This window comes from Anser cygnoides, chromosome 33 (assembly GCF_040182565.1).
Source record: "Anser cygnoides isolate HZ-2024a breed goose chromosome 33, Taihu_goose_T2T_genome, whole genome shotgun sequence".
Classification (NCBI taxonomy): domain Eukaryota; kingdom Metazoa; phylum Chordata; class Aves; order Anseriformes; family Anatidae; genus Anser; species Anser cygnoides.
Window position 1 is genome coordinate 2,884,470 of NC_089905.1, and position 27,514 is coordinate 2,911,983.

The following is a 27,514-nucleotide window of genomic DNA, read 5'->3' on the forward strand; positions in this document are numbered from 1 at the left end:
CCCGACAGGCGCGCCCCGCCCTCCCAAGATGGCCGCCCCCGCCCTCCCGGCGCCCTTCCCAAGATGGCGCCGCGCCTCGCTTCCGCCCGTGCGGGGAACCCCGCGGCGGATATAGCGGCGCCCGCTTCCGGCCTGGCCCCTTTCCGGCCGCGGCCGCCCGCACGCCACCATGCCCGTGAGTGCGCCGCGCCGCCGGGCCCGGGGCTCCCCGCCCCGCCGCGGGCTGCGGGGGCCGGGGTCGGGCTCCGCGGGGCCGGGGGCGGCGAGGGGAGGTGGGGGGGAGCTGGGAGGGCCGGGGGGGGCCGTGCCCGCCGCCATCTCCTCGGCGGCGGGGGCGCAAGATGGCGGCGGGGGGCGGCGGGGCCCGGTGGCGGCGGTGCTGAGCGCGGCTGTTCCCGCCCGCAGCTGGCCAAGGACCTGCTGCACCCGTCCCCCGAGGAGGAGAAGCGGAAGCACAAGAAGAAGCGTCTGGTGCAGAGCCCCAACTCCTATTTCATGGACGTCAAGTGCCCCGGTAGGCGCCTCGGGGGGGAGGGGGGGCGCGGGGCCCGGTTCCCTCCCGGTGCCGCCCCGCGCCCTAACGCTGCCTCCTCCCCCCCTCCCCGTGCTCTGCCCGCAGGGTGCTACAAGATCACCACGGTGTTCAGCCACGCGCAGACGGTCGTACTGTGCGTCGGCTGCTCCACCGTGCTGTGCCAGCCCACCGGCGGCAAGGCGAGGCTCACAGAAGGTGGGTGAGGCGGTTCCGGGGGGGGGGGTGGCAGCGCGGAACGGTTTGTGGCTGGGTTAAAAAACGGTTTGGGCCTTAGAGGGATTTTGCTCCTCAAGAAAGGAGGAGGGAGGTGTGTTCCTGTGGGCAGACGGAGAAATCTCTCAGCTTACCAGCCCCAAGAAGCGCTGCGTGGGCGGTAGCTTGAGGGGTTTCAGAGGGCAGCAGCCGCTCAGCTCTGTGCTCCCCCCCCCAGGATGCTCCTTCAGGCGAAAGCAGCACTAAGCGGAGGGAGCTGCAATGGCTGGGACTACGCGCACAGATGCCCGCACAGCTCGCCGGGAGGAGAGGTGACCGCAGAATGAGACGCCAAGGTGTGACCTGAGCGCGCTGTCCAGGAAGGCCAGCCAGGAACGTGACTGTCATGCTGTCCCTGTAGCCCCACCCATCTTGCTGTCAATAAATTTTGGATAAAATACACGCAAACTGGTCTGCCTTTAATGCGCTTGCTGTCTTGAGCTGTAACTTGAACTCGGGCTGGTAAAGAACAGGGGTTGTGAGCGGTTGCAGAGCACCTGAGAGGGAACATGGCTGGGGGGCCTGCCCTTAATCCCAAAAACTAACCGGGCCTGGCCCCCACTGTGCAGTTAAATGTCAGAGGAGCGCAGGTACTCAACATCCGAGGCTCGGATCAGCAGGTAACAGGGGAAATTAAACGCTTCCTTTCGTTCAGGTCGGAAATAACCCATCCCCGCTCGCAGTGGGGATCTCCCTGGTAGGGATTTACCTCCGCACGCTCCAGAGCCCCAGCTGAGGCCTGCTCCTTTCGTGCTGGGAACTGGCAGGATAGGAATATCCTGCGAGAAAAGGAAATAAAGGGAGGCTGCTTTGAGAATTCAAGCATTCCCGACTCTTAACAGAGGAGGGGACGTTCTCCAAACCCCTCCAAAGGCCCCGTGTTGTTCTTGGAGTTCACCCTTGGTGGTGAATTTTGGGGGTGTTTGTGCGTAAAGCGGTGGTGACAAACTCACCGAGCCGCACTGCGCCATGAACCCAGGATGCCAGCCTGGCACGCGTGTAGTAGCTCAGAGTAGAAAGTGCCAGAAGAGTTGGCAAAAACCCTTTTCTTACCTGTCTGAGGTACAGCGGCGGTAGGCACGTACACAACAGGCACCGTTTGCAGCCTGGTCAGGAAAGCGTTGTAGGCTGCACAAAACCAGCACTCTGGTTAGAGTCTGAGCCCCCTCGAGGACGCGCGCTATGGTCAGGGACTTGGGCTGTCATTTCTGAACCCATGAAGGTGGGGTCCTGGTCTAACCCCTCCCTGGGCTGCCCCTGGAAGCCCTTTCTGGGTCCAGATCCCACTGCTGACTCCTGTGGGTCAGCTACCAGCTGCTTTTAACGACAGCTGCCCCCAGGAGCTGCTCAGGCTGCACTCTAACTGGACCGCAGGCTGGCTGCATTCAACTTAGCAGCTTGGTTTTTCCCCAAATCTGGCAGCTCTTAGAACACTGCTTCCCCCTCCATCCTGCTGGATTCTATCACATTATGCTGCCTACAGCTGCAGGGGTTGCAGTCACAAGTGGAAAGTTTCCTTCCTTGTTGCCTCTTGCCTCTGGCTGAGGTTCAGATCCCCAGTAACCGAGGGGAGGACTGCTCAAGGAAAACAACTGCTGTCGCACCTTTTCTAGAATGACTTCAGACAGTTTTCTAAAGCTCCCGAAGAGCACTGCGCTGTGAAAGGCAGGCACGCAGAACTGGCCCTAAAATCACAGCGAGGGAAGCGCGCGTCTCTGCTTTCTCTGGGTGTGAACTCTCGACTTATAAATCACTTACCAAGGAACGTAACAGCTGTCAATGCTGAAACAGCAAAGAGAGTGAAGAGAAGGACATGGTAAGAGCTCGCTAGCTGGTGATGAGCTCCCACTTCCCTGCACTGACCTGCGGTGCGAAGGACAGGGTAAGTGCTGCACGCGGGTAGCTCCCGGCTTGCAACAGCTTCCCAGAAAAAGCTTCCCCTAACGGCGCTCACCGGGCGCGCACTCCCCGGTGAGAGCTCTCACTGCTACCGCTGCCCTTTGGCGGGTGAGAGCACAAGACACGTTGACGAAGGCCGGTGCTGGCATCTGCTGGAGAGAGGTGAAGTTGACCACGCCGACCACGTAGGAGACAAGCCCGGGCATGCTGAGCGAAGGCTCCGGAGGCATCACGGTTAGAGCCGGAGAACTGGGCTGAACCTTTTGGGACAGACGGACAGAGATGCTTTAAGATGAAAGCCAGCAGCACGCCTGGATTCCGTACGCCTGCACATCCTGATGTTCTACGTAGTCATGAAACAGCGAGTCACGTTAGTATGGGCGATGATTTGTTGCCTCACTTCTCTACACAGCTGTCGGAGGGAAAATGCAGAACCACCCCACACAACCCATCTCTGAACGCAGAAACTAGACCGCAGTTTTTACCCAGTGGCCCAACAAATGGATTACTCAGAAGGAACGCGGTGCATTCAAGCCCGCATCTCTCCCAACACCCTTGTAGCGGGGTTTATTTCCCTTCCCAGCAATGGAGACCAAAAAAAAGAAGCTTTTCACGTACCTCCAGCTTTTCTAATACTTTTTCAACTCCCAGCACTCTTAGCACACCAGTTAGCTGTGTGATACTAAAAACTAATTCTGACTGGTAAAGGTAGAAGGCAGGGAGGAAAGGAACAAGGATTCGTTGCGTGTCCCCCTTCCTCTGGTCACTGCTGTGAGAAACAGTCACGTACACAGAAGCATCAGCCAAGCTCAGAGCCAGGAGGACTTCACTGGGCTGGGGTTTAGCTGTGATCACACAGGCATAAAGACCTAAATTCAAGACGGGATTCAAAACAGAATAAACAAATCAGAGCTTGCGTTTGAAATGGAAAAAAAATATCACCAGAATGAAACCCAAAGCATGAGGATTTAAAAGGTCATGCCTACCTTCCTGGATGCTGAATCCTGACCGCACAAGGAAGACTTCCCCAGCCGAAACGTCCAACATGGTGGTGCTGAACCCAACCCCACATTTCAAGTAAGACTCCGGGAGAAGCCGATTTGTGATCGCGCTGAGCTGAAGCGGGCTGCAGGGGCCTGAAGGAGAAGAGCAGAAACAAGTCAGTCAGCTTCTTTCCAGTGGATGACCCTTCAGCAAAACAAGACGCAACGCTCCCTAACGCGCAGAGCAGCCCGGCTGTCAGCCTGTGACTGTCATTCCCGTTTCCTAAGCAGAAACTTATTTCCCACCAGTAGTCCATAGTCTTGGATTTACTGCGAGCAGGTTGTAGTTCATGCAATTTGGTGTTTCAAAGACTAAAAATCCACTGTTTTGCTAAAGCACGTAGATGACTAAGATAAATTGTCATTCAGTTCCTACCGCTACGGACTAAGAACATGTTTGTGTCCATAGTATAAACATTTTACTGCAGAAAAGGTCAGCATGAACCAGGAAAGAGGAATTCACCAATACGGGTTTTTACCTTTGAGAGTTTCTCTTCCACTGCTTGTGGCGACAAGAACGTGGAATGCAGAAGAATCAGGAGCGTTTGTTAAATAGTTTTTTTGACCAATCTGGAAACTTAGATTTGAAGAACCATTGACAACTACCTGTAATATTAAGAAAAGCACACTTCTGTGCCCAAAACATTGATTCATACAGACAGCAGGGAAATTTACTGCTTCATTTTTCTTCTGCTATTCTACAAAACTTGCTTAACTGGATAATTGTCATTAAAGCTTAGTCTCATTTACACCTTCAACGTGAATGAGAACCAAGCCCTCCCTGTTTTGTTTTGAACTGGCCCTTCACTCGCAAACATTTTTTGTTCGCGCCTAGGAGCTGAGCTGCAAGCCAGCAGCAGACACCCAGCAAGTCAGAGTAAAGGCTCTGCACCCCTCTGCTGTGAGGGTTTCAATCCCCGTGCTAACACTGCCTGCCTACATACGTACTGGACGTTCCGATAAGCAAAGCATTCAGAGAGAAAAGCTGACACTGGTTTTCTTTTTTTGATGTAGAACAGCATAAATACATATCCAGCCCGGGTGCGCAGTAGCAAGCTGGTCTTCTCCCCTTGTGCTGTGCCAAATACCTCTCTGTACGTTTTCCCTGTCCCTGGGATATCGTGGAAGACCGTAGCTGTTCCGGTGTTCTTCACTAACGCTGCTCCACTCACGCTGTCTACGTCCAGCGTATCACTGGGGGAGATATGCCACATCCCTGAGGCACCTACAAACACCGAGGTACAAGCTGGATTCTGCTGAATGGTGTCTACCGAAAAGGATGGAAGACCACTGAGGGGCCTCTGATGAGGAGGATTCATTTAACACCCTGGCAATAAACACCACGTATCTTTTCCCATGCATGGTTAGAGAGTTCCTATAGCAGGCTGAAACACACAGGTCTTCTCTTTTTAGGCCTCCTGCAATGAACCTTCCTAAATATTAACATATCCCGGGTGAAGCCCTTCCCTGCATTTCCCAGTGAAATACACTGAAGTAGCATCTGCTTATTCTCCAGGACAGAGAGCTCATAAATCATATTTACTCGAGTAAACTGGGACCATAAACCAGAAGGTTAATTTTGGGGTTCAGCGAGTAAAGAGAATGCTCAACTGAGATTGCACAGAATGGGGAGAACATTTTTTGCATTCCTTGGGAGGCCCTCTGGTTACCTCTCATTCTAAAAATACTATCAAAGACTTAATTTACCATGTAGCTCTGATTAGTCAGTAATAAAACTGTAGAGGCAGGACTGTCACTCCATTATGCACGGAGTCTTTTAATGCAGTTAAGGAATGCTTTGTTTAAGTACCAGTAAATTCCCCCGAGCAGCCTGTCCTCTTGAATAGCTAGGAAACAGCTGCTCTGAAGCTGGGGAAAATGAGGGAAAAATGCTCTTTTTGTGTCAGTGTAGAAGACAACAAAATTGGGCCCGCACTTGAACTCTGAAAAGGTAACAAAGCGAGCCTTCCTATGAATAGGTGTCACGGAGCCTAAGACTCAGGAATTTCTGTGCACGTGGACACCTGCTACCATGCCAGAGCACCAGCTCCATTCCCATTCTCAGGCGAGGCACCCCGTCCTGAAGCAGTTTCGAGGTTTCGCAATTTTTAGAGTTCTCCCACTAAAATACAGTCAGCCTGGTATTGCTCAGCTTCTGAAATCGACTGAGACCACGTGACAAGTCTCCCTGCTTAACAGCCCGGTCAGAGGCTACAGAAAAACGCGTACAAACCTTCTTGGTTTACGAGGGGTGAGCTGAAACAGATTACATCTCCTACTGCCACAGGCTTTGAGAGATCTGGCTTGATGGCGGGTTCCACAGGCACTGGGACGTAGTCAGCCACGCCCGGGTGCCTCTCGTCCTGCACAGTCAAGAGCGTCACTCCTCTGTTCACAGCCTGAGCAATGTATGTGTGATTCTTATTTGCAGGTCTAATGAGTAGCAAGTCATCTCTGAAAACAAAGATTTCCTAAGCGAGAGGAAAGTGATAAATTTCATCCATCTAAAGCTGCGTGTTTCCTGTATGGAAATCCACACGTTAGTGCAGTATCGGTGACTAAGTGAAACAGCTCCCAGTTCTGGACAGCTGTTTTCAAATGTATGTCAGGTTTAAGACGGAACTTGACATTTCTGTTATCGTTTGTGATATAAGAGTGAGTTCTCGTCTCCCTACCACGTGCCAGTGCTCTCAAGGCTGTACCTGTTCACAGATAAGCGCAGCTGGGCGTTCTGGGCATGGAACTTCTCCCCGATGCTGTTGTAGAACTCAACTGTGATGGTTAAGGACATCCCCAGGGGAAATGTAGCCAAGGACATGCCACCAGCTGTGTAGATTTTGGGACTAATGTTTATCCTTAAATAGGAAATGGGTGCAACCTGGAAAAAAAGTAAAGTCAAGCTAAGTCTTGGTATTTGTCCCTTGGAGAGTCCTTCGTAGCTTACTGTTTGCTGTCACGGTACTTTGTCAACACGTAATGCGATTGCCTGCGGCACAGCACACTCCCTTTCTGTCTTACTTTTCTGTGATTGGCTCCTGACTCAGAGGGATGACAGCCATCTCCTCAGCCAGAGCATCATTTTCTGAAGCTCTTGGATTTTTTTTGGAAGAGTCCTGTCAAAGGACCTACAGTTGCTCCCAAACTGATAAAGCACACAACGTATTTATGTCAAGCAGGTTGGTATAGCTTCAAATAAACGTAAGGAAGCTGCAAACAAAACATTTTATACCGCTGTGAGGCTTTCCATACAACAAATAATTCTTCAGTATGAAATATATTAACGTCTTTTTCCATTCTACAGACTGGTATACTAAGATTTGAATAAGAACCCTGACCCATTTACAGGGTTGAAAATTCAATCTTTCCTTTTACACCTAAGATACAATGACACTGATGAAAAGAATCACAAAATACAGTCTCTCTCCATCGATTTGTTTTCAGTGGATTGAGAAATAAAGAGCTGTTCCTAGTTGCTTCCTTACAAAAACACTGGTTTATGCCTGAAATCTTACCTGGATGCCCGTTACGGTTGTCTGATTCACTCCAAAGAGCTCTAGAGAAGTCACTTCCAACACTGCAATGCCTGTGATGGGTCCAGCTCTCAGGACGCCTTGATCGTGCTCCTCGAGGATGGAAGAGTTGGGGTAACACTGCAAGATTTGGAAGCTCACAAATGCAGCCCCTTCCCTTAGCCAAGAACAAAAGTGAAAAAGGACTGTTAGACTTGGATAGGCTGGGAGTTTGTTTCACTCTGAGTGGCAGCCACTAAAGCAACAAGAAACGTATCTAAGTTCTTCTAGTTCACTATCACACTAAATTACTGACTGGCAGGTTCAACAATAGCAGGAGATCGGGGACGGCATTAAGTGCGCACTTCAGCTTCGTGCTGACAGCCTGAGCACCATGAAGGCACGTTACTCTGGAAGAGATTTGTCAAACTGCGTGTAAGGGGCAGATGCAGCCCTGCTCAGCAGTCACTCCAAAATACATCTGCAGGCTGTGGAGTAACCCAGAAGCCTCCAGAAACGTGCAGCGTAAACCTACCAGCAAAAACCAAAAATCTGTATAAGCAGACACTGCCCAAGCCCCAAGATCTGTTTTTGTAGGTACGCAGGGGTTCATTTGCTCAGATTAATCCCGTTGCCCTGTCTGCCAGTGCCAGTGGGGAATGTTTCACCCGTACAGCGCTATCCCTTTAAAATCTGACTACCATTTTCTGCTCTGTGGTGAACTGCACTTAATACAGTCTTTTTAGACAGTAACTTGAAACTGAGCATGCCTCAAATTCCCATTCTTGTAGCAGGAAGTACGCAAATCTCTGCTGAATATCTTGGGATGGGAAAAATAAGCTAACAGGCAGCTTTATGCACTGAAAGGAGTGAAACACATTGTAAGCTGTCTCTGCAGCCTGGATTTTCCTTTGTCTACCTGTTTGTGTACAGCTTGAGTTGAGAATTCGTGGACATTAAAATTTGCTCAGTGGAAAACGAGGGAGAGGATAGTGACAGCTTATCAAATACCTACAGGCAGAACAAAAAGAAATTATTAAATAGAGCTGTTGTTTTTTAAAATGGATTCATGACAGCTGGGAGTTAAGAGTGAAGGAAAACCACTTATTGGTCATCAGAAAAAAAACAAACAAAAGGAGGTGTAAACCTCTCTGTGCAGCTACGCCCAACGTGTACACCCCAAAGGAACCTTTTTTTGATGCATCTGTTCATGCATACTGCCCACAGGTTTCTTCCTCTCAAAATACACCTACCTCTACAACATGCTGCACCAGCAACACCTACCAGGATTTGCACTTCATCTGATAGTTCGGTCACGTTTCCTTCAAACTGCCCAGCAGATGCATTCAGACACTGCACCATCACCTTAATACTGGTTCTACCTGCTGATTTTGTGTGCACAACCATGGCAACGTTATTGTCTGACTGGAGCTGGATGGAAACCTGCTAGAGAGAGGGCACAGATCTCACTACATATCAGCCAGTCTTTAGACTAAAGGGCTAGTGTTAGTACGGAGATTACAAAAGGAAAAAGGAGACGTGTGAAAACAGAAAAATTCGCTTTTGTTTTAGATTCTGTTCCTAATGACAAGATCTCTTATCACAGATGCGATTTCATCTGTTCAGACTTCGCTGCTTTTCACAGCCTCAAGCATCTCAACCTGGACCACACATACATAATAGGTAAAATAAAAAATAAAAAAATAAATTACAGCGACACTACTACAGGTTCAAAAGTTGTACGCGAAATGTTCTGAAAAATCTTCTGATGCTTTCAGCAACAGCACTGGGTCTTAAACCCATTCTTGTGGCTTTCTCCATACCTTCATGTGTCGAGGAAGAAGGTCTAGAACATCTCTTTTGCTCACTGACCACTGAAATCTCAATTCTGGGTTAGCATTACTGAAGGAAAATGGAGTCAGCATGTTGTTCAGCCCCACGACAAAGACTGGCATCTGGAAAGGAAGAATACTGTCACCATAGAAATGTGAGGGCATCCATGCCATGAGAAATTGAACGCAACCCCCTAAAATTGGGAGTAGAAGGGGAATCACGTATGACACATACACCATGAATTTATTACCAGTAGTATATTCTCTGGAGTCCTTTAAAATACAACACAAGCCCTCCGCTCCCTTGCTTAAAAAGCTAACCTCAATGAAAAGATCACACCCTCTTCCCACCAAGAATCTGCTGAATATATATTTCAAGATCTGAAACCGGCCCTTGTATCTCCAGGGAAACGAGGGGGCAAGCTGCCTGTAAACAATGTTTTCTATCTGAACGGATCCAGAAATTCCATAGCAGCTAAGAAATTCACTTTTTGAAAATGCATTCCTTACTGACTGCAAAAATCTCCCTTCAGAATCTCTCATTCATTTTTAAAGCACCCAAAGCACGTGACAGCCCTCCACATTTCTGAAAAAGAAATTTCAGAAAGTACATACCCTGCATTTGTGAGCTAAAACACAACTAAGAAGCACTCCTTTAGGCGTCTGTGACTCGGCATTCTAAGCTCCTCCTCGCTAGCCCCATGGTACAGCTCTGTTGACCTCACACACAGTTGTTTCCCAGATCATAACTTCGGTTAAGTGCAGAGCTGTAGCCGATTACAAGACTTGAATTCCTTGCAGTAGGTAAACAACCAGTCCAAACATCCGGACAAGGCCGTTGCTTCTCTTTAATCTAGTAGTGCTACTTTCTTTAGCACACTAGGCTTACCAAACTAGAACACTGACATTCTTTTTATTGATTCCTGCACTCAAGTCAACACCTACCTCAGGCTTTAGACCTGCCTATTAGGATAAGACTCCCCCTCAACTTTTGGCCGACAGAAGTTTCCAGTATCAGCTACAATACGTACCTCGGTGCCTGTTACAAGTCTTGTAGCAGGTACATGAATTCTTACTGCTTTTAACTGAACTACTTCTAATTCCACTTGATCCTGCAAAATAAAACAACAATTAAGCTTTGAGGCATCAAACTAAACTGAACAGCCTGCAAGTGGCCTGTAGCTTCACTTCTGAAACAAACTGTCCGTATCTGGTTAAGGGCTTGACTGTTCTTTGCCAGGCAGGGAAGGTTTAGCTAGCACATCTCCCGGAGCCTCCAAGTAGGCGGTAAGATCGCCGTGCTGCCTCATCATCTACAGAAACTGTCAACTCTCCAGTGGTGGTAACTGCTGACAACCCTGACACTTTAGGAGCTCTTTTAAAGATCTTTGACTCCTCTTGGCTTGTCTCATGGACTACATAGCGCCTTTAACTATATCCCACTGGGGGCGCCAGTAAGCAAAAAAAAAAATGCACGGAGAAAGCTTCCCATCCAACTTGTGGTGGCCTCCTCTCTTGTTTACAATAGGAAAGAAGTTAGCCTCTTCCTTTTACTGCCCCACTACAAATATTAATGGAAGTTTTTTCCAAGATCAGATTTTCTATATCAGGGCAACCAAGGTAACTAAAAAGCCTGACAAACCATTACCATTCTTTCTAAGAAAAAGGAAGAAAGACTGAGGAGTATAATGGAAAGATACCTGTGAAAAAACAGTAACTCCTCCCGTGTCTTCACTAACCACCCGGATAGCGCCCTGTATCCTGGTTGTTCCTACTGTTCTTGCCGTGACTTGTCCAAGTTGGTTAACCTCTGCAACGGAGGAGTTAGTGACAGAGAAGTGGATGCCGGACTGCGGCTGGGGACCACCTTCTGACATCACCTGAAGTGTATTTAAATAAAACACAAGATGTTCACTGAGAAAACAAACACACACTAATTCCCTAAACCACAGCATCTAGATTAACTAATTTCTGTCTCTGGTTGCCTGTTCTTCGCCTCTCCACCTGAACACGCTGTAGCCACTTCACTTCAAACTATCAGCGTTCCACGTGGAAACCCTTCTTCGCATGTCCTTTAGGCTGGCCAAGCAGAGCAGTCACAGAAGTGGCCAAGCTTCAGGACCACACTTGCTGTGCCTGCAGCGACCCAGCTCTCCTGTTCCAGGACGCACATGCCAGAAGCAGCTAGCTGGATCAATGAAGCTCAATATAAAAGACACAGAAGGGCTCTGGAATTTACTGTCTACCTTGATCCACTTAACTGCTGATAAAGAGAGGTCTGGTCACCACTGGATTACCACAAGCCAGGATTTGGGAATAAGACTGGTAATAGGATTCAGAGCCTTTACTCCTAGTTTAATCAAGCTCTTTTCACCAACATTAAGCACACCGATACTGAGGGGGAAAGGAAGCAAAAAATTATCGTTTGCTCAGAAGAAGTAATACTCACTTGCACCATGTTGTGTGGAATAAGAGTAATTTTCTTTGGAATCAGTTTAAATGGAGGAAAGACCTGGTATAAGGGAAGAATATTTTACTTTAAAATGTTATTATACATTTTGTTTGTTTGTTTGTTTTTGTGGGGGAAAAAACACGTCACTAGACAAAATACTAGGACTGCTAGTGTTGAATTATCACATGAGCATGTCTAAGTAGATCTTAGGACATCCTTCCGAAAAATGTATTATCGTGTACAGAGATTTCTCGTAAGGGAAGTGGATTCTGCCTTCTGAATAAAGGGACTAGGAGAACAACAGATACTCTGCCAAAATACAGAAATGGTACCAATGATTACTGATGATATTTATATGGATCCTTTTTTACAAGAATTTAAGAGTCAGAGAACATCAAGGCTTTAGAACGTCATCATACAAGCAGGCTTTTTTTTTTTTCCCTAAAGAACTTTGAATACACGGATTCTACAGTGGGTCAGAAACACTCAAAAGTGAGCAGACTTAAAAGCTGTGCATTCTTACCTCAACTTTCCGAGGAGCAGAAGTAATTCTTCTTCCCATCTTGTCCCAGGCTGTAGCTACCAAAGTAGTCTGGCCTGCAGCAACAGCCTGAAGTACGTGCAGTTCGGAATATTCTCCCACTTCTTCCATTTGCCTATGAAGACACTTTAGCATGACTTCACTTTGCATTTCCTGTATTATAACTAAGAGAGAACTCGGGCAGGAACTGAGTGTGACTACTATAATATCGAGGTTTTTACTTCGAGTTATCCGTAGTCCTAGATATAGGATGCAGAGAGCTCTGAGTGGCAGAACACCACACAATAAATACAATAAACGTGAGGGAATCAATTCCTCCATCAAAAGAAAAGTTTACATCCAGAGCTACCAGGTGTAAAGTAACGCAGAGATATTTCAGCCTCTTTCAGATATTTAATACACTCACGTGGTAACACAGAAGCACAGGCAGTAGAGATGACAAAACATCTTGCAAAACATTTTGTCATCTGCAACCACAAATCTCAAAGAGCTTTGCGAATATGAGTTAAATCACCCAGCCTGCCACAAAAGATATGCATACATTAATTTACTTTTTACAGAAAGGTATGGGGAGATTCTCCTGAGAACCAATTGCTAAAACTGGCAGTTACAGTCCTGACACCTTCCATGCACTCCATCAACATTTATGCAAAGCCAGCAAACAGCTAGGGGGTTGTAAACAGTTCTTCTGTAATTATTGGCTCTGTTTTTCAATACAAGGTGAATATTATCAGTTAGTACTCAAGAACGTTCCAACCCGCCAATTGTAATACTTACGCAAGTGTAACAATAGGTGATGCTGCTTGCAGCTCCAGCTTCATGTACTTGAAGTATTTACTCTGCAAGGGAAGTCGCTGAAAACCCAGGACTTGAACAGTAACGACGACAGATTTGCCAATCTCAAGCTAGATTAAAAAGAAAAAAGGAGAGGGGAAAGGAAGAGAGGGATTCCTACACTCTTTCTTAAGGCCTCTATATCTATGCCCTGCTCTGGATGCTCGATCCTAAGACACATCTCCTGGTGCTGCCTCCTCCCTGTGAGCAGGGAAATATATCCTACCACATCAGGTCTTAGAAACTTCTGAGCTTCTCCAAGTTTGCATCACCTTATCAGTGAGATCCACTTCCACCTCATACATGTCAGACACATGCAGATAGGCAGTAACCGGTTCCAACAATGCCAAACAGAGATCATAAATTTCCAGGCTTAAAAATCCAGGCTGCAGAGGGGTGACCTATAACAAAAGCAAGCAGGCACAACCATAGTAACTGAAGAAAATACTTGTATCTCTATTACAGAGAATATAGATTCACAAAAATGAGGTATTCTGCTCAAAGGCACTGCTCAAATCAACCACGTTGTTCACTGGTACTCAGTTATGCTGATGTGGTGCAAAAGAAAGACTTCACTGGGTTCGGTCAGTGTAATTCGCCACAGGATTCTTTCCTGGAACAAAGGGAGCAGTGCATTGTCCTGCATAATTTTAAATGCCCTAACACATCTGGCTTCCACTTCAAAACTATGCAGCAGTCAAAAGTTCAGAGTGTTTCTTCTCTGGCAGTGAGATTAGATTTCTGTCTCAAATAAAACCTGACAAAGGTTTGATTTCTGACTCAGCTACTAACTCATGCCCTTTGGGTCATGAATGCCAAGCTGTACTGCAGACACCGCTGGAGGATATAGCAGTGCAGAAATCTGTAGGAAGGAATGTTGATAAGGAACTAGATAAAATGAAAATCTCAGTCTAACCAGGATGTGGAAGTAAGCCATGAGTAAAGAATAAAAATAGTGATTATCTATGCACAACTAACACGGCCTATTTAATAACTAACAGGATTCCCCTTAAGTTAATGTTCTTTCAAGCAAATATTTGGCCTGAATTACATAGTTGCTTAAGATGAAGTGGCCTGGGACGCAAAAACGGAATATATGTAACCAGCTCTAAGAACAATGACTGAGACAGAGGAAAGGAAAAAAAATAATTATTATTTCTTGCTTTTTCTAGAGGATGAACTTCTCTTCAAAAATTTTCGACCCAGGCTTCTCTAGCGCGTATCTCGACTATAATCACCTCGATGGCACTTTCCGCCTCCTGATACTTCACGTTTACTATTCCACCCTCAGTGCTGTTGACCAGAAAGTATCCAGATCCTTCCACTAGATCAAATAGCTCCTGTCAATGAAAAAAAAATTACATGAAAGATCTAAGCCCTTAGTCCTCAACTGTTAAGTTTTGCTAAGAAAAGGGGAGATCACTACAGGCTTTGAGCTATAAAATCTGAGGTCTTTTTTTAATTTTATTTTTTTTTAAGCTACCAGCAGGGATTCTGCTCAAGAAAGAATTGAATAAAGAGCAGAATAAAACCCTCAGCAATCAGCCCCTGAATGAGGACATCACCAAAACTATCTAGCCAATCACACAGGGTCACCATTCCTTCACAGATTAAAATACCAACGTAGAAAGGCAGATGTCTGAAACCTGATGACAATAAGTTATTCCTCTCAAACAACAAATAACACATCACTGAGTTAGCAGTGGTGAGATGCCACCACGGCACAGAAACTACACTTAGTATCAAACACCACTTTGAATAATAAAGGGAAAATTGCTTCACCAAAGTGAAACGGGTTCGTGAGTTTATGCAGATAGGTCCTTTCTGCCTTCCAAAACCAGTGGGAAGCATCTCTTGACAGTAGAAGGCTACCCAAATCATCGAGGAATGCGAAGGCACAAAATAAGCTGTTAGCAATGTTCTTACCTTTACAGCAGGATGATTATATATCGTGGCATTATCTGGCACAACAGTCACATCCTCTACCAATAAAAACTCCACAGAAGCAGAGGTAAGCAAGTTAGACACTTCCTAGGAATGCAAACACAATCAGAAAGATATTACATCAGTATTGCTCAGGTTACAAAAGCACCACTTTCTTCCTTCTCTTGTACAGAAAGGAAACGATGATTGCAGATAGCAAATGAGCATTTCCGCCATATAACTACACACTGAAATAAACTCTCCCTGTGAAAGCACAAAGGTCGGTATTTAGAACTGAAAATGAATTGTTACTCCATTAGCCTTGACTGTCAAGGATATTTTGCCATCAAATGAAAGAAAGATCAGGTGAAAGGCAAGCAACCCCTCTTCTGCCCACCAGAAAAGCTCCTCATTACTCACTTTTGGGCCACCTTGTATTGTGTACTTCACAAAGCTGACTCCAACATGAACGGTACCTTTAATTTGGTGCACTTCTAGAAGCTGATGTCCTACAAGCAACAGATGCAAAACACATGCACCAGGATGTAAGAAATAATCAGAATTTTGAAGATTTTTAAAATTTCACTGAGTTCCTGAGAACCATTTTTAAACATCAGGATACAGTAATCTAATTCTGTGCTATTTACTTGAATTATTCTTTCACCAGTCCTTCTCTTTACATTTATAAACACACAATATAACCTACCACAATATCAGCCTGAAATATCAACCACCCTGCTATTAGGACATGAATATACTAGAAAAGCTCTGAAAGTAGGTGTTACTGATTTGCAGAGACAGAATATTTGTTGTCAAGGGAAACAGACTGAACTCCCAGGAATGGAAGACTTACGATGACAAAGTGTTCACTAAAAGCTAATGCCAAGAAATTCTTCAGTTCTTGGCTTTACAGAGAATACCTGTTTTGGTGCCTCTGAAAGACGCCTGTTTGTATTCACAGTGTTAAGGAGATAACAAAAAATAACCATGCAGTGCGTAAGTATTGATGCTACACTGTCCACACTGCAGACGGGTCACAACTCTGAGAGCACTTGTATCTCACAACCGCACTATGAGCTTCGAATTATTAGAGGAAACAGAAGTAAGCACTCTAGTCATGTTTCTGTTAGGTGGAAAGGAGGAAGAAAGACTGAATGTGATGATGCAGACAGGCATAATTCCTATAGACTCTGAGCAGTACCGTGCAGCTGGGTCTGCCCAGTCCCGTCATCCTTCGCTACCATCTTCACGGTTCTAGCATCAGAAAAGTGCGCAAGGGTTTCATTGAACGATTTCCACTCGAGCACCAGAGAACTGAAGTTGTCAAACTTCCGCCGCTGATGATCAAACACAGCTAGCTCCAAAACCGTGCTCCTCACACTGGATACGGGGATCTACATCCAAAGAAACACAGTTTCTGCTGGTAACCTCGTGCCTAGCCTTAGAAGAAACATTTCCTCCTCCTAAACAAGAATCAGTCAAACCGTGATGGACAGGTTTCTATTTAGCAGTGACCGCTCCTTTCATCTCAGCTACAGCTTCATCACCCCAACGCATTACAGGGCTCAGGCTCTTCAGATTCCTCTTTCGAGCTTTCCAGTTTAGAAAGTCAATTACTGCCAGACTGAACACAGCGGCCAGAGAACACCTCGTCAGCAAGGGGACCGGGATGTCAGTTATTGTGAAGAAAGTTATTTCACTGCTAGATAGACAACTTTGCCAGTACAGAGCTCTGCACTACCAGTTAACGATGCACAATCTTTACCTAAGGACAGATAGTACCTTCTACATCCCGCATTCCCAACCGCCCCCCAGATGAATGCAGGATCCTAACACAGGATTAACATTATTAGCTCTGTTTCAAGTCTTACTAGCTGTTTGCTCTGCTGCGGCAATGGACAAGGTTGGATACCAGGAGCTGCTTCATACACGGGGGTCACAGACATACTGGCGGGATGAGCGCAGATGAAGGTCACCTGGATCGCCTCCACGGCAGGAGCAGGGTTCAGGAGCCCTGGCCGGTTACCTACTTGGAACGTGAGCACCTTCAAGGACAGGCAACAAGATGGTTACACAGCTAGCCTCATCCATTCTATGTGCGCATAAAATTGGCATGTCCAGAAGTGTCTTAAAATGCAAAGGATTGCATGCATGGCATTGAATGTACACTACTGAAGTACGTGCACGCCAGTAGCGTTGTGAGGGAAAGATGGCTATTTTTTTTTCTTTCAAAAATGATCTGAGAAACTTTCTGTAGGCACAGTTTATAGGAAATTTTCATTACAACTGTCTATGCATGTATGACACAACCGCTGGCCTGAACAGGACATGCACTTTTATTTTTTTTCCTAAACACAGTTCTGAGTAGAGGGAGAACTGGTAGACCAACAGGTTTAATGACAATGAAACTCACCTTTGCTTAGCTAATACTACCATAGGGTATGCACCTTTTAGTCGAGGAAAATGGTATTTGTGAGACTCTACATGCAATTTTATCCACACTGTTTGCAGCTGCTTATTAAGTTGCCAGACAGATCAGAGGTTTCCTTACCTGCTCCCCCAGCTGCAGGCATACAACCTGATAAACGTACTGGTTCAGTTTCCTTTTGGTTGGAAATCGGATTTGTACAACCTCAATTTTCTCTTTATGCTCCACAGTTAGTTCCGAAAAGAAACGAGATGGTTCCAAAACCCACGGTCCTGGCCCACCTTCAAATACCATCTCCTTTGCTGCTTGCCAGGTCACTAAAGCCATCTCTACTGGGTTGACAGCCTGATCATGTGAAGACAGAAAAGCAGAAATTCCTGCTTTGAATGCAATTTGCTAGTGAGACACTGGTCAAAAATGGACAAAAATAAGAACCACTGATACTACCATTTAGCATAAGGCCTCTTAACTACTCTGACAGGATGTTTAAGACCAAGCCAGAGGACTTTTTCACTGCTGGAGCTGTACATGAGGCCATTCACACATACGAGAAGCAGACAAGAAACTACACATCCTTAGAAAATAACATAATTTGTTCTTCTATTCATTTATTCCAATCTAACCGAGAAATCTAGCTTTGTGCACACCTACTGAAATGCTGATAGAACAGCACACAGCTCAGAAAAATGAAGACTACATCAAATGCCCTGCTGATGTTTCACAATTAAAACAAAGGTCAAGTTGACTGTTAAACTGATTTACTTCTATCTGATAGAATAAGAGGTTCGTGTTTTTGTAGGTGTCAGTCAATTCCCAGCTGCAAATTTGTTTCTAGAGAAAATGATTTGGGACTGTGTAACAAATGCATTAACTCCTCAACAATTTAGTAATTCAAACAGAATGGGGTGAACACGCGCACTTCCTCACCTTGAGAGGTTCATAAGCAGCAAACACTGCACTTGTTTCAAAATGCTCTTGGTGTACAGTAACGCTTGCTGTCAGTAACGTATGTCCCACAGACTTTGCTTCTAACTGCAAGCTGGAGCAGAATGTCTGTCCAGGCTTCTGATTACCTAAAAATTAAGAACATCTTTGCAGCAGGTCTCTTATGAGAGATGAAATGCAGCAGAATCTTTACCCATTTTTCCCAAAAGGTTTCTCCAAATGTCACATCTCTCCAACGCTTCCATCTAGTTGCTGGGAGAGTCGGTTACAAAGTGCCACAAGAGACTCCTCAACTCAGACTTCGTTAGTGGCTAATGAAATCCCCGTGTACTGTACATGGGGGTGACTTCAGGGAAATTACTTAAAACACACCTAGGGAAACAAGCATTTTGGAGCTAAGCGATCATACCTTCTTCAGCAAGGACAAATACTCCTTGCTTTTCCATGCTTATATCCAAAGGTAAGAGGGAACAATCAGTGAAAGCAATGTTCTCCCTTGTTTCCCTCTCCGTGAAATACATCTTGAGAGGAGCTTCCAAAATTTGGCCAATCTCAATGTCTGCACGAAACGGCAGAAGTTCCACCTTTGCCAGCTGTTCCACATACACCTGCAGGAGCAAAGTCCAGGGCAGCACCCTGTGAGAGCAGAAGGAGCTAGCACAATGAGGTCAGAACTACAGCATGGCCTAACAGCCCAGGCTTGAGCGGGAAACACCCCAAATTAAAGTACATGAAAATGTTTTGACAGCACGTCTGTTTACAAATGCTTTAATAGTTCTTATATGAAACTAAACACAACCTAAAATAAAACAATGCTGTATTCAATAGCTAAATAGTACTGCATTAGGAAGCACCTGACGCTCAAGAAATAAGAAATACTAAGATTCAGGTCTATTCATTAACAGGAATGTAAACTGGAACTAGTTCCACTGACAAAACCGCAATAAAAGCCCCAGGAGAACCAAGCCCATTGCTACTGAACAGGTGCCCAACAATCTTTGACCTTCAAGCAGAAACTTTTGGTTTCTAAGCCCGGACAAGCCGTCATTTCAGAACAATAATCTGCCCAGAAAAGAGACTTCCCTGTATTTCTCCGTAATGAAAGGGGTTCTGTACATCTCTGGCCTGCACAGTGCAGTGCCCCTGGGCGAAGCCTCCGGTCACTACGCCTTTGATGGTGACCGTGACCACAGTCTGGTTGGAGGAAATCCATGAGAAATTGCCACTGCCTCCTTCTACCTAGAAAAATAGAAGGAAAGGCAAGCAACATAAACTAAAGGTCCTGGAGCGTCCTGGAAACAGCGTCCTGGAAACAGAAGTAGGATGATATGCTGGTATCACATGAGCATTATTGATCTGACAAATACATATATATATATAAAAGTTTGGGCTCTTTAGCTATGGAACAGCAGTAAAAATAAATAAAACAGCGGCATTCCTATAATTTTTTCAGCTGAAGATCTCAAAGTACTTTTCAAACTTCTAGTACATATCATGATGGACTGTTAGGGGTAAAAAGGAAAAACAAGTAGGCTTATTTTACAACTCAAGTAGAATCAAATATTCCCAGCCAAGTCAAAGGGAGGATCTTTTCCCCAGGTGAGTAAAGCGAAAAGCTAGTGAAAGAACAGAATAAAAGTACATCTCTACTGCCTTTTCTTATACTTGCACAACACTTTCAACAGTTCAAAACTGCAGTGAACTTTAATGATGTATAGCCAAGTGAACAACAAATGAACTGGGAACACAGGCATTGGACCAAAGAACAAAATAACAAAGACATGACAGAAAAAGAAAATGGAAAAGCAAAGGGGTGAAAAAAGCACTGGAGGATTAGAACATGGCATTTCTGGAGAAAGGAAAAGATTATGTCGCTTTATCAATGAAAAATGGATTTTGCTGGAGGGAGCAGAACAGTTACAAGGTTAAAGTAGGAAAACAGGAGTGGTTTTTGCCTGTTTAGTGCTCAGGATTCTCACTGAGCCTCAATTTGCTGCAAGTTTTTAATTAACTTTTCTTCTAGAAGAGGATCTCAAGCCAAGGAGGCTTTCATGATTTCCCAAGACATAGTCAGCTTCACCTGAAGGTTGTATCGATACAGGACTTCCGTGGGATGGTGTGGAAACGCAAGGAGAGAAGGTGACAGTTTGATGGGAAGGTAAATCTGCACCTCCTGTTCGTGGCTGACTGGTACGGGTAAGTAAGCCTGAGAGCCATCCTACAAACAAGGGGGAAGAAGGAGACAGTCTTTCAACCCAAGTAGCTTACAACTGACAGGCGAAAGCTAAGGTTTTTATACACTTGATGTAGGTCTGAACAGGCCTGAAACCCCATGAAGATTGTACTGATTGCTTAGAATGTAAGCTTAAAAAAAAAAACGTATCAGAAATCAATTGCTGCTTTTGGGGGAGTGATCCAAATGCAGCTGTAACAAGTCCAATTGTTTCCAACATATTTTATTTTGTATACAAATAGAGGCAGGAGTCTGTGGCTACATTTACACTATCTCCTTAACGCATTTAATTTATATTCCCAGCTGCTGAGGCCAGCTGGCATGGACTAACTTGCTCCTGCTTTCAAACTCATCAGCTTCAACAACTACACCTAATTCCCTCATGGAGAACAGTCCCTGGAACACCCTCATTCCAAAACTTTGGAGGTTGTTTACAAGAACGCTACTTGGCAAAGAACAAGAGTGCCATTGACCCGTACATGGCCTGTATAAGAAGACATGCTGCATGCAGCTCCGGTAAGAGCTGTTGCTACTCCAACACCAGAGCAGAAAGTTCAACAATCCCTGGTGTAATTCATTTCTTCCCAGCCTTTCTTTGCATCTGCCCGGTTTCTCGTATATCCAAGAAAATCATATTTGCCTCTTGGACTGCTCACAATTCAGAAACTGCAGAAGGCATCGTCTGCAAAGACCTTGTGGAGAATAACTTGTTCTAGCAGGATAAATATAGCATAACTTGAATCACAGAGCAGCTCGTTTCACACAGATGTGCGCAGTATTATGCGACAACCTGAGGGACTAGGAAAAAAACATATCCTGAAGAAAATTACTACCATCGTTGTCTCTTACCTGTTGAAGAACAGAAACCAATTCAGCTTTTATCCCTGTGATGCCATCTTTTAGGACTTGAACTATATGGTAAGACCCATTACGAGAAGATATTAGCTCTTCAAAATACTCCTTCGAGAAGTGGTGAATTATTCGGAGATTCTGCAAATTGACAAAAATCGGTGAACATTGTGTCCCCCTTCCAAGGAAAACCTGATTCATTTTCCATGAACACCCACAGCATTGTGCATTTCTGTAGAGGTTTGTAACACGGGTAAGATTGGTACAGATGAAACTGAATGGAAATTTTTTTGAGAGACTGTAGGAAAGATTGAGGTGATAACAGAGCAAGAGTTAATTTCCTTCTCTCTCTAATTTCCTTACTGGTCCTACATACAGGACGAATCACAGAATGGCTTAGGAAGGGACCTTAAAGATCATCTACCTCCACATCTGTATTAGGAAGTACTTTCAATAAACTTGGAAAGGGCAGGAATGTTGTATTCATTCCACACCCTACATGACAGTAACATAATTCATCAGGGCACTCCTCTGGCGGCTGCTCCTTGCTAACTAAACACGTACTCACATCAGATAAATAAACTTTAGTGCTGTCTCTATCATAAACTTCTACAGTGATCACATACTCTCGCTGCACTTCCAGGATCCATCTGTCTCCTGGATAGACAGTGAAACCTGAAATAAAAAATGTGGTTCGCTCTTGAGAACACTATCAGCAGCAACCAGCGGTGGTAAAACATCCTTCATTAATAACTTCTGATAGTAGGGCTGCTTTTCGTAATCCAAAGGATAACGGAAGAATTCCTGAATTGGTTTAGAAACCTTAAGGCTGTACTCCGCTTTGTCCTCAATCAATGAGAGTGCCAGTGATGCCATTTTTTGTAACAGAGACATCTTTCTGCTGCCAATAAACAGATTTTAGTGTAGAATGAAGAATGCCAGCCATGAGGCAGTAAGGGCTTATAGTCACTATGAAACTTTCCTGGATAAGAAATAGTGACTGAAGCAGAAAGGCTCTCATTATTCGTCCTCTAAAGTATCCAGTATCATGTAAAAACAAATTCTTGAATCCAAGCACTCTCTAAGAAAAATATATAGTTCAGCAAGAAGCACAAAAATGGCATGTAAGGCAATTATGACACATTCTTTCCGAGCTCTGAGGCACATCCTCTGTTGCTAATCTTTGGCTTAATTACTCTGATTTAGAAAGCAGCCCATCAAACGGAGCAAAGCCAACTTCAATTTTCAAATCAGTGCACTTGAAAAGATGCAGTCTGTTTTTGCCTTAAGTTTTAGGTGCTTACTGCCAGCATAAAGACTGCAATGATATTTTAAAGCAGTATTTTCCTGATTAAAAAAAAAAAAAGTTACTTTTACAATCAAGCTTCCACTTCCTTATTACCTAAAAATCCAGCTTCTACGACATAGATAGTGCAATTAGGAAGTCCAGATGCAGCTCGCATGTGAGCATCTTTATTCTTGCATAGGAATTCTTTAGGGATTTTCATTTTATGAAAAAAGAACACATCCATCCTCAGTGATCTATAAAACTGCGAGTGGTTTAAACACAGAATAAGTGAGGGAATCTGGGGCTTGATCCAATTTTCATCAACATCAGAGTGTCTTTCTGTTCCCGTCAATAAAAACTACATTGTGTAATTGGCTGGAGGAGGAGTCATTGTCAATGTAGGAGAGAAAGGAAGCGTACAGGCTACAAAGTGATCTCTTGCTGAACAGCCGGCAAACAGTGAGGAGGCTCTTGAGGCTGAACACTGAGCACGCTGACATGCTGACCCAGAAGAAAGGGGGGGACTCAAAAAGGAATCCCTGTCTAACAAACTACTCTGAAAAGTTAAAGCATTCAGAGAAACTCAGAAGCAAACCTCAAAAAAATCCCGTTTGCCTTTACAATCTCTTTCACTCACAGCCTCTGTTACTATAGATAGGGTTGCCCATGCTTGGGAAAGAGGCTAGCTACAGATTAGCACATAATATATGGCTGGAAGTCTCTTTAGAAGGATACTTTTATGAACAAAGGCAAGAGTGCTCTGTCCTAACTGCACTGCTCTCACAACGGCTGTCTTCACCTCCAGGCTGGCCACCGGCAGAAGGTCAGAGCCACCAGGCCCAATAACTTGATCGCGAAGTTCAAGGTCGTAATGTTCAAGAGGAAATTCTAATTCTGCAAAAAGATTACTTTAAAAGTTACATTAATTTGATGATCACCTACTCTCCCCTATGAAACCCTATCTTTACACGGGTACCAATGCAAAGATCAGACAATAATGACAGCAAACAAGCAATATAGACACGTAATTAGCTGACATTATCTCCCCACCGGCACACGTGCGTTAGTTCGACTCTCAGGCACGGACACATGAGGTTTGAAAAATCAGGGGCATCTCCAACCACCTCCAACAAACTCAAAGCCCTCAGGCGCTTCTTGGAGCCTCCACCAGGCTGCCACCGGGCCCATCACTGGGCCGCCACTGGAGCCCCCATCGGACCGTTACTGGGCCATGTCCCGGGCCTTTACTGCAGCTCTCAACAGACCGTTTCTGAGCCAATGGCTGGGCCTTCACTGCAGCGCCCATTTCTGGTCCATTTCTGAGCCAGTCCCCAGGGTCTCTCTGGATTCCTCTCCGCACCGTTGCTGGCCCACTCCCTGCACCTTCCCTGGAGCCCTCACCGCACCGTGAACAGGCCACGGGCGCTTTGGAGCCTCCGCTGGACCAGCCCTGGGGTGGTTTTGGAGCCCCCTCTGCCCAGTCCTGAACCAACACCAGGGTGTTTGTGGAGCCTTCTCTGCCCACTGCTGAACGAATACCAGGGTGGTTTTGCAGCCCTCCTTGGAGCCTCATTTTAGACGTCAGAGAGCAGTTCTACTGGGCCAAGCAGAGGGCTTCCATTGGAGCCCTCTCTGGATCATTGCTGGCCCGTTGCCCCACCGCGCGGAGGCCTGGCCGTTTCCCCGTTCCCACATTTCCCCGCGTTCCCTCTTCGGTCAGCACTAACAAGGCCCAAACGGTCGGGAATTCGCTAATAACACGACTTCACCATCTCTAGGGTCAGCTTCCCTGCTACGAAACCAAACTGTTAGGATAGTGTATTCAGCTATGAAGGCCAGCGGAAGATTGGGTAAAACATGGTGGTGCCAGGAGAATAATTTACCTGTCGTCTTCCCCCGGACCAGTTTTGCTACTTGGTATTTTATATATGCTCCAACCAGGAGGTAAACATCGTGAGACGGTATCAGGAGTATATTCTCTAGAACCAGCAAACGTATCGAGGCAGCAGCCACTTTCTAATGGAAAAGGAGTAAATACACTTTAATAGCACAAATTAAAATTTAGTAACACTTTCTCCATATCCTTACCTGCTCAATATTCTAGTTGCCCTACATTCCCTTGCCAATCTGGTATTTCAATTACATGCTTACTTTTATTTTTCTATTGTTATGTGAAGGACTACTAATGACAAGAAAAAAAATAACTCTCACAGTATCTTCAATATTTAGTGGGGAAAAAACAGCAAACTTGGTAATGCTAACAATACTGCTAGAAGTGGTAATAAAGAGATTTTTTTTCTCTTATCTGTTACTTGTGGCAGTCTTAGCTGTCTCTGTAACACAGCAAGATAGATAACTTCACGTGTACTTATGCACACTCCTAAATTTCACTTTCTAAAAAATGGGTTCCCAAACTTTAAGAATTTGTGTTCTTTTGAACTGAAAAGAAGGATTTTTACAGTAATTATTCACCTTGTAGGTTGATTCTTGCATTCGGACTTTTATGACTGCTGCACCAGTTTTGATTCCTGACACCAGAATCCTGTCTCCTTGTTTTTCTGCTTTTTCCATCTCAACTATGTAGTCTGGTGGAGAGTAGTCAGCTTCTGAGTATTTTAAAATCCTGACCAAAAAAAAAAAAAAGTAACTTTTGGTATGATCTCCATGATCATTTCAGATTCACTAGTACAGACAATGTAGATGAATTACCTTTCTCCTCAGCTAAAAGAACCCAATTCCCTGAGCCTCTCCTATCACGTCTCCTGCTCCAGACACTTTTTCACAAGTGTCTGCTGGATTCCTGTCTGTTTTTCAGTCTCTTTTTTGTACTTGAGGGCCCCAAAAATGTAACTTCTGAATTGCTCTGACAAGATTTGCTGATCATTGTCTCAAAACTATTGGGCCCTGTGATGACAACATGGGCTAGGCTACCACAAACCATTTTAAACTGTACAATGCTTACTACACTCGCATTCAAACCAAAAGCATTCTCTCAGCAGACTGCCCCTGCTGCCAATTTTACTCACGTGACTTATCTAAAAGCTAAATTAACAGCACTCTTACACCTACTGGTGGTGCAGTGATAAATCACTTCTCATCTCTGTCCCAATTTACCCATCCTATTTCTTACCCATTCTAGGAGTATCCCAGGATGAAAGCGACTGCGAAGCATTCATTTATAATTTCTAACATAGGTACCTTACTTTGTTTGACAGTTCTAAACTTTCGATGTCATCATCCTTCGCAATGCTCCATTCAAAAGTCATTCCTGACAAGCTACTGAATGTGTTTCCTGAAAACAGAAATGAAAATTTGTATCGAGAGATAAACTCATGTATTCTAGCCAGCTGATACAGTGAAATCAAATCTCCTTTCCTTCTAAATATGAAGACAAGAAGCAGCATTCGTTTCTCAGAGTAAAACTTTGGAATTATATCAGGAAAGCTTGTCTCACAAGCAATACCTTCGACATCCAGAGCTCTCACAGCCAACTCCAGAGGAGAATCTTCCACATAGATTTCCCGAGTTCGGGAGATAATTTCAATACTGTTTATCACATCAACAATAACATCACAACGGAGTAAATGGCCTGTCACTGTAGCAATAAAACAAATAATCCTTAATTCAGCATCTACTAGATCATAATGGCTTAAGAATCATGAGAAGCTAGTACTAGTGAAACTAATATATAGGTGGTTTCTTGTCCTACAGAACCTGAATAAGATTCTTTTTACAGACCACAGGTTTTTCAACAATAAAGCGTTTGTATTTCTAAAAATGTATGAGTACAATCCTAGGCTTCCATAAAAAGCCTCAACTCACAAATTACCTTCTGCTTTAGGGATTTTTGCTTTTCCACCTACCACGTTCCTCAGCTATCACAGCACTGCTTAGCTTTGTGGCTTGTGAAGACCGAGCAGAGAGCAATGCTTTTTGGTAACAAGTGGTACCATTCTCATAAATGGACTCAACAGTGACTACATCGTTATGTGTGGAATACCTGAAAGAAAGACAGGAAGACATTTTTCCTCACTCTACTCAAAAGTGTACCTTTATATGGGTTCCAAAAAACAGAGGGAGAAGGGGGGAAGATTGCTCAAATAAACACAGGTTTATATTGCCCTCAAAACACTGTAGTTTTTATTATTTATTCCTGTAACAACCTGCTTAAATCCATTAGTCTTAGTGCTGAGTGCCGCCTGGTCACAACAGCTCAAGTTTCAAGTTCCAAAGGCCAACAGTTTATGGCCCCCCTTCTCCAAGTCCTAATGTTGACACAGAGCCCAGAAAGCAAACAACCCCTGCTCTGACCACGTAAACCCGTCCCTCACAACTCAGCACAACGCACGGGTCAATATCCCCTTGCTAACCTGCTCCCTGGCAGAACGCTGAGGCCTCTCTCACTGTGCTGTTAAGCAAGCCAAGAGCCTGCCTCACAGGCACACAGCACAGCCAGGGACACCACTATTCTTTCCTTCAGACATTCTCCCTCGGTCCCTGCCCCTTCTCCCTGTTAGCCTTAGAGGGTTCCCACCTCCTCTCGGTTCCCCAGGTCCCTTTTTGTCCCGTCAGCACACCCCTTACACCAGCCCCCATCTTCCCTTCAGCACCGCCCCCTCCCTCACCAGGAGTAACAGCCCCCCTCAGCCTCCAGCACAAAAGGGACCCGCAGCTCCCGACTGAAGGGCAGTAGCACTTTGGGCACGTTTAATTTAAACGCGAGGACGGGCACTACGAAGAACAGGAGGGGGAGGAAAAGGAGAGAACAGGGCCGAGCCCGCCCCATCCTGTCAGAGAAGGACCAAGATGGCGCCGCCGGCACGGCGCTGTTCCCGCCTTCCGGCACGCCTCCCCTCCGCGCATGCGCAGAGGCTTCCCGCCCACCTCGCCGCCGGAGCGTTGCGCATGCGCACTGGCGCTGCCACTCCCCGCCCCCCCCGCCCTGAGGTAA

General features: G+C 45.3%; 2 protein-coding genes across 2 annotated transcripts; one reads left to right on the forward strand and one right to left on the reverse strand.

Moving 5' to 3' along the window:
• The first annotated feature begins 27 nt into the window (after positions 1-27).
• Positions 28-1,189, forward strand: RPS27 (ribosomal protein S27). The gene is made up of 4 exons (XM_066986325.1): positions 28-175; positions 406-514; positions 620-730; positions 966-1,189. The coding sequence occupies exons 1-4, from the start codon at positions 170-172 to the stop codon at positions 992-994; spliced, it is 255 nt and encodes an 84-aa protein (XP_066842426.1). The 5' UTR covers positions 28-169; the 3' UTR covers positions 995-1,189.
• On the reverse strand, positions 1,186-27,433 carry NUP210L (nucleoporin 210 like). The gene is made up of 40 exons (XM_066986326.1): positions 27,189-27,433; positions 26,427-26,563; positions 26,027-26,158; positions 25,762-25,855; positions 25,036-25,186; positions 24,447-24,579; positions 23,299-23,457; positions 22,678-22,746; positions 21,844-21,950; positions 21,276-21,416; positions 20,274-20,411; positions 19,250-19,432; positions 18,603-18,801; positions 18,176-18,321; positions 17,372-17,593; positions 16,692-16,865; positions 16,022-16,214; positions 15,241-15,329; positions 14,824-14,928; positions 14,136-14,237; positions 13,170-13,298; positions 12,841-12,968; positions 12,046-12,178; positions 11,520-11,582; positions 10,771-10,950; positions 10,102-10,182; positions 9,062-9,193; positions 8,523-8,681; positions 8,158-8,249; positions 7,242-7,416; positions 6,432-6,607; positions 5,963-6,183; positions 4,818-4,954; positions 4,209-4,335; positions 3,673-3,822; positions 3,305-3,555; positions 2,742-2,946; positions 2,546-2,650; positions 1,841-1,915; positions 1,186-1,566 (listed from the first exon to the last, which is right to left on the reverse strand). The coding sequence occupies exons 1-40, from the start codon at positions 27,347-27,349 to the stop codon at positions 1,493-1,495; spliced, it is 5,628 nt and encodes a 1,875-aa protein (XP_066842427.1). The 5' UTR covers positions 27,350-27,433; the 3' UTR covers positions 1,186-1,492.
• Between the last annotated feature and the right edge of the window lie 81 nt (positions 27,434-27,514).

Bases quoted from the DNA above. Each gene is read 5' to 3' on its own strand.
- RPS27 (XM_066986325.1), top strand. The intron at 515-619 runs GTAGGCGCCTCG...CTCTGCCCGCAG, and splicing joins CATGGACGTCAAGTGCCCCG to GGTGCTACAAGATCACCACG. The intron at 731-965 runs GTGGGTGAGGCG...TCCCCCCCCCAG, and splicing joins CAAGGCGAGGCTCACAGAAG to GATGCTCCTTCAGGCGAAAG.
- NUP210L (XM_066986326.1), bottom strand. From the start codon at position 27,349: ATGGGGCGGGCTCGGCCCTGTTCTCTCCTTTTCCTCCCCCTCCTGTTC. The intron at 21,951-22,677 runs GTAATAAGGAAG...TTTTTATTTCAG, and splicing joins CGTAGAAGCTGGATTTTTAG to GTTTCACTGTCTATCCAGGA. The intron at 20,412-21,275 runs GTAAGAGACAAC...CCTTGTTTGTAG, and splicing joins TGGTTTCTGTTCTTCAACAG to GATGGCTCTCAGGCTTACTT.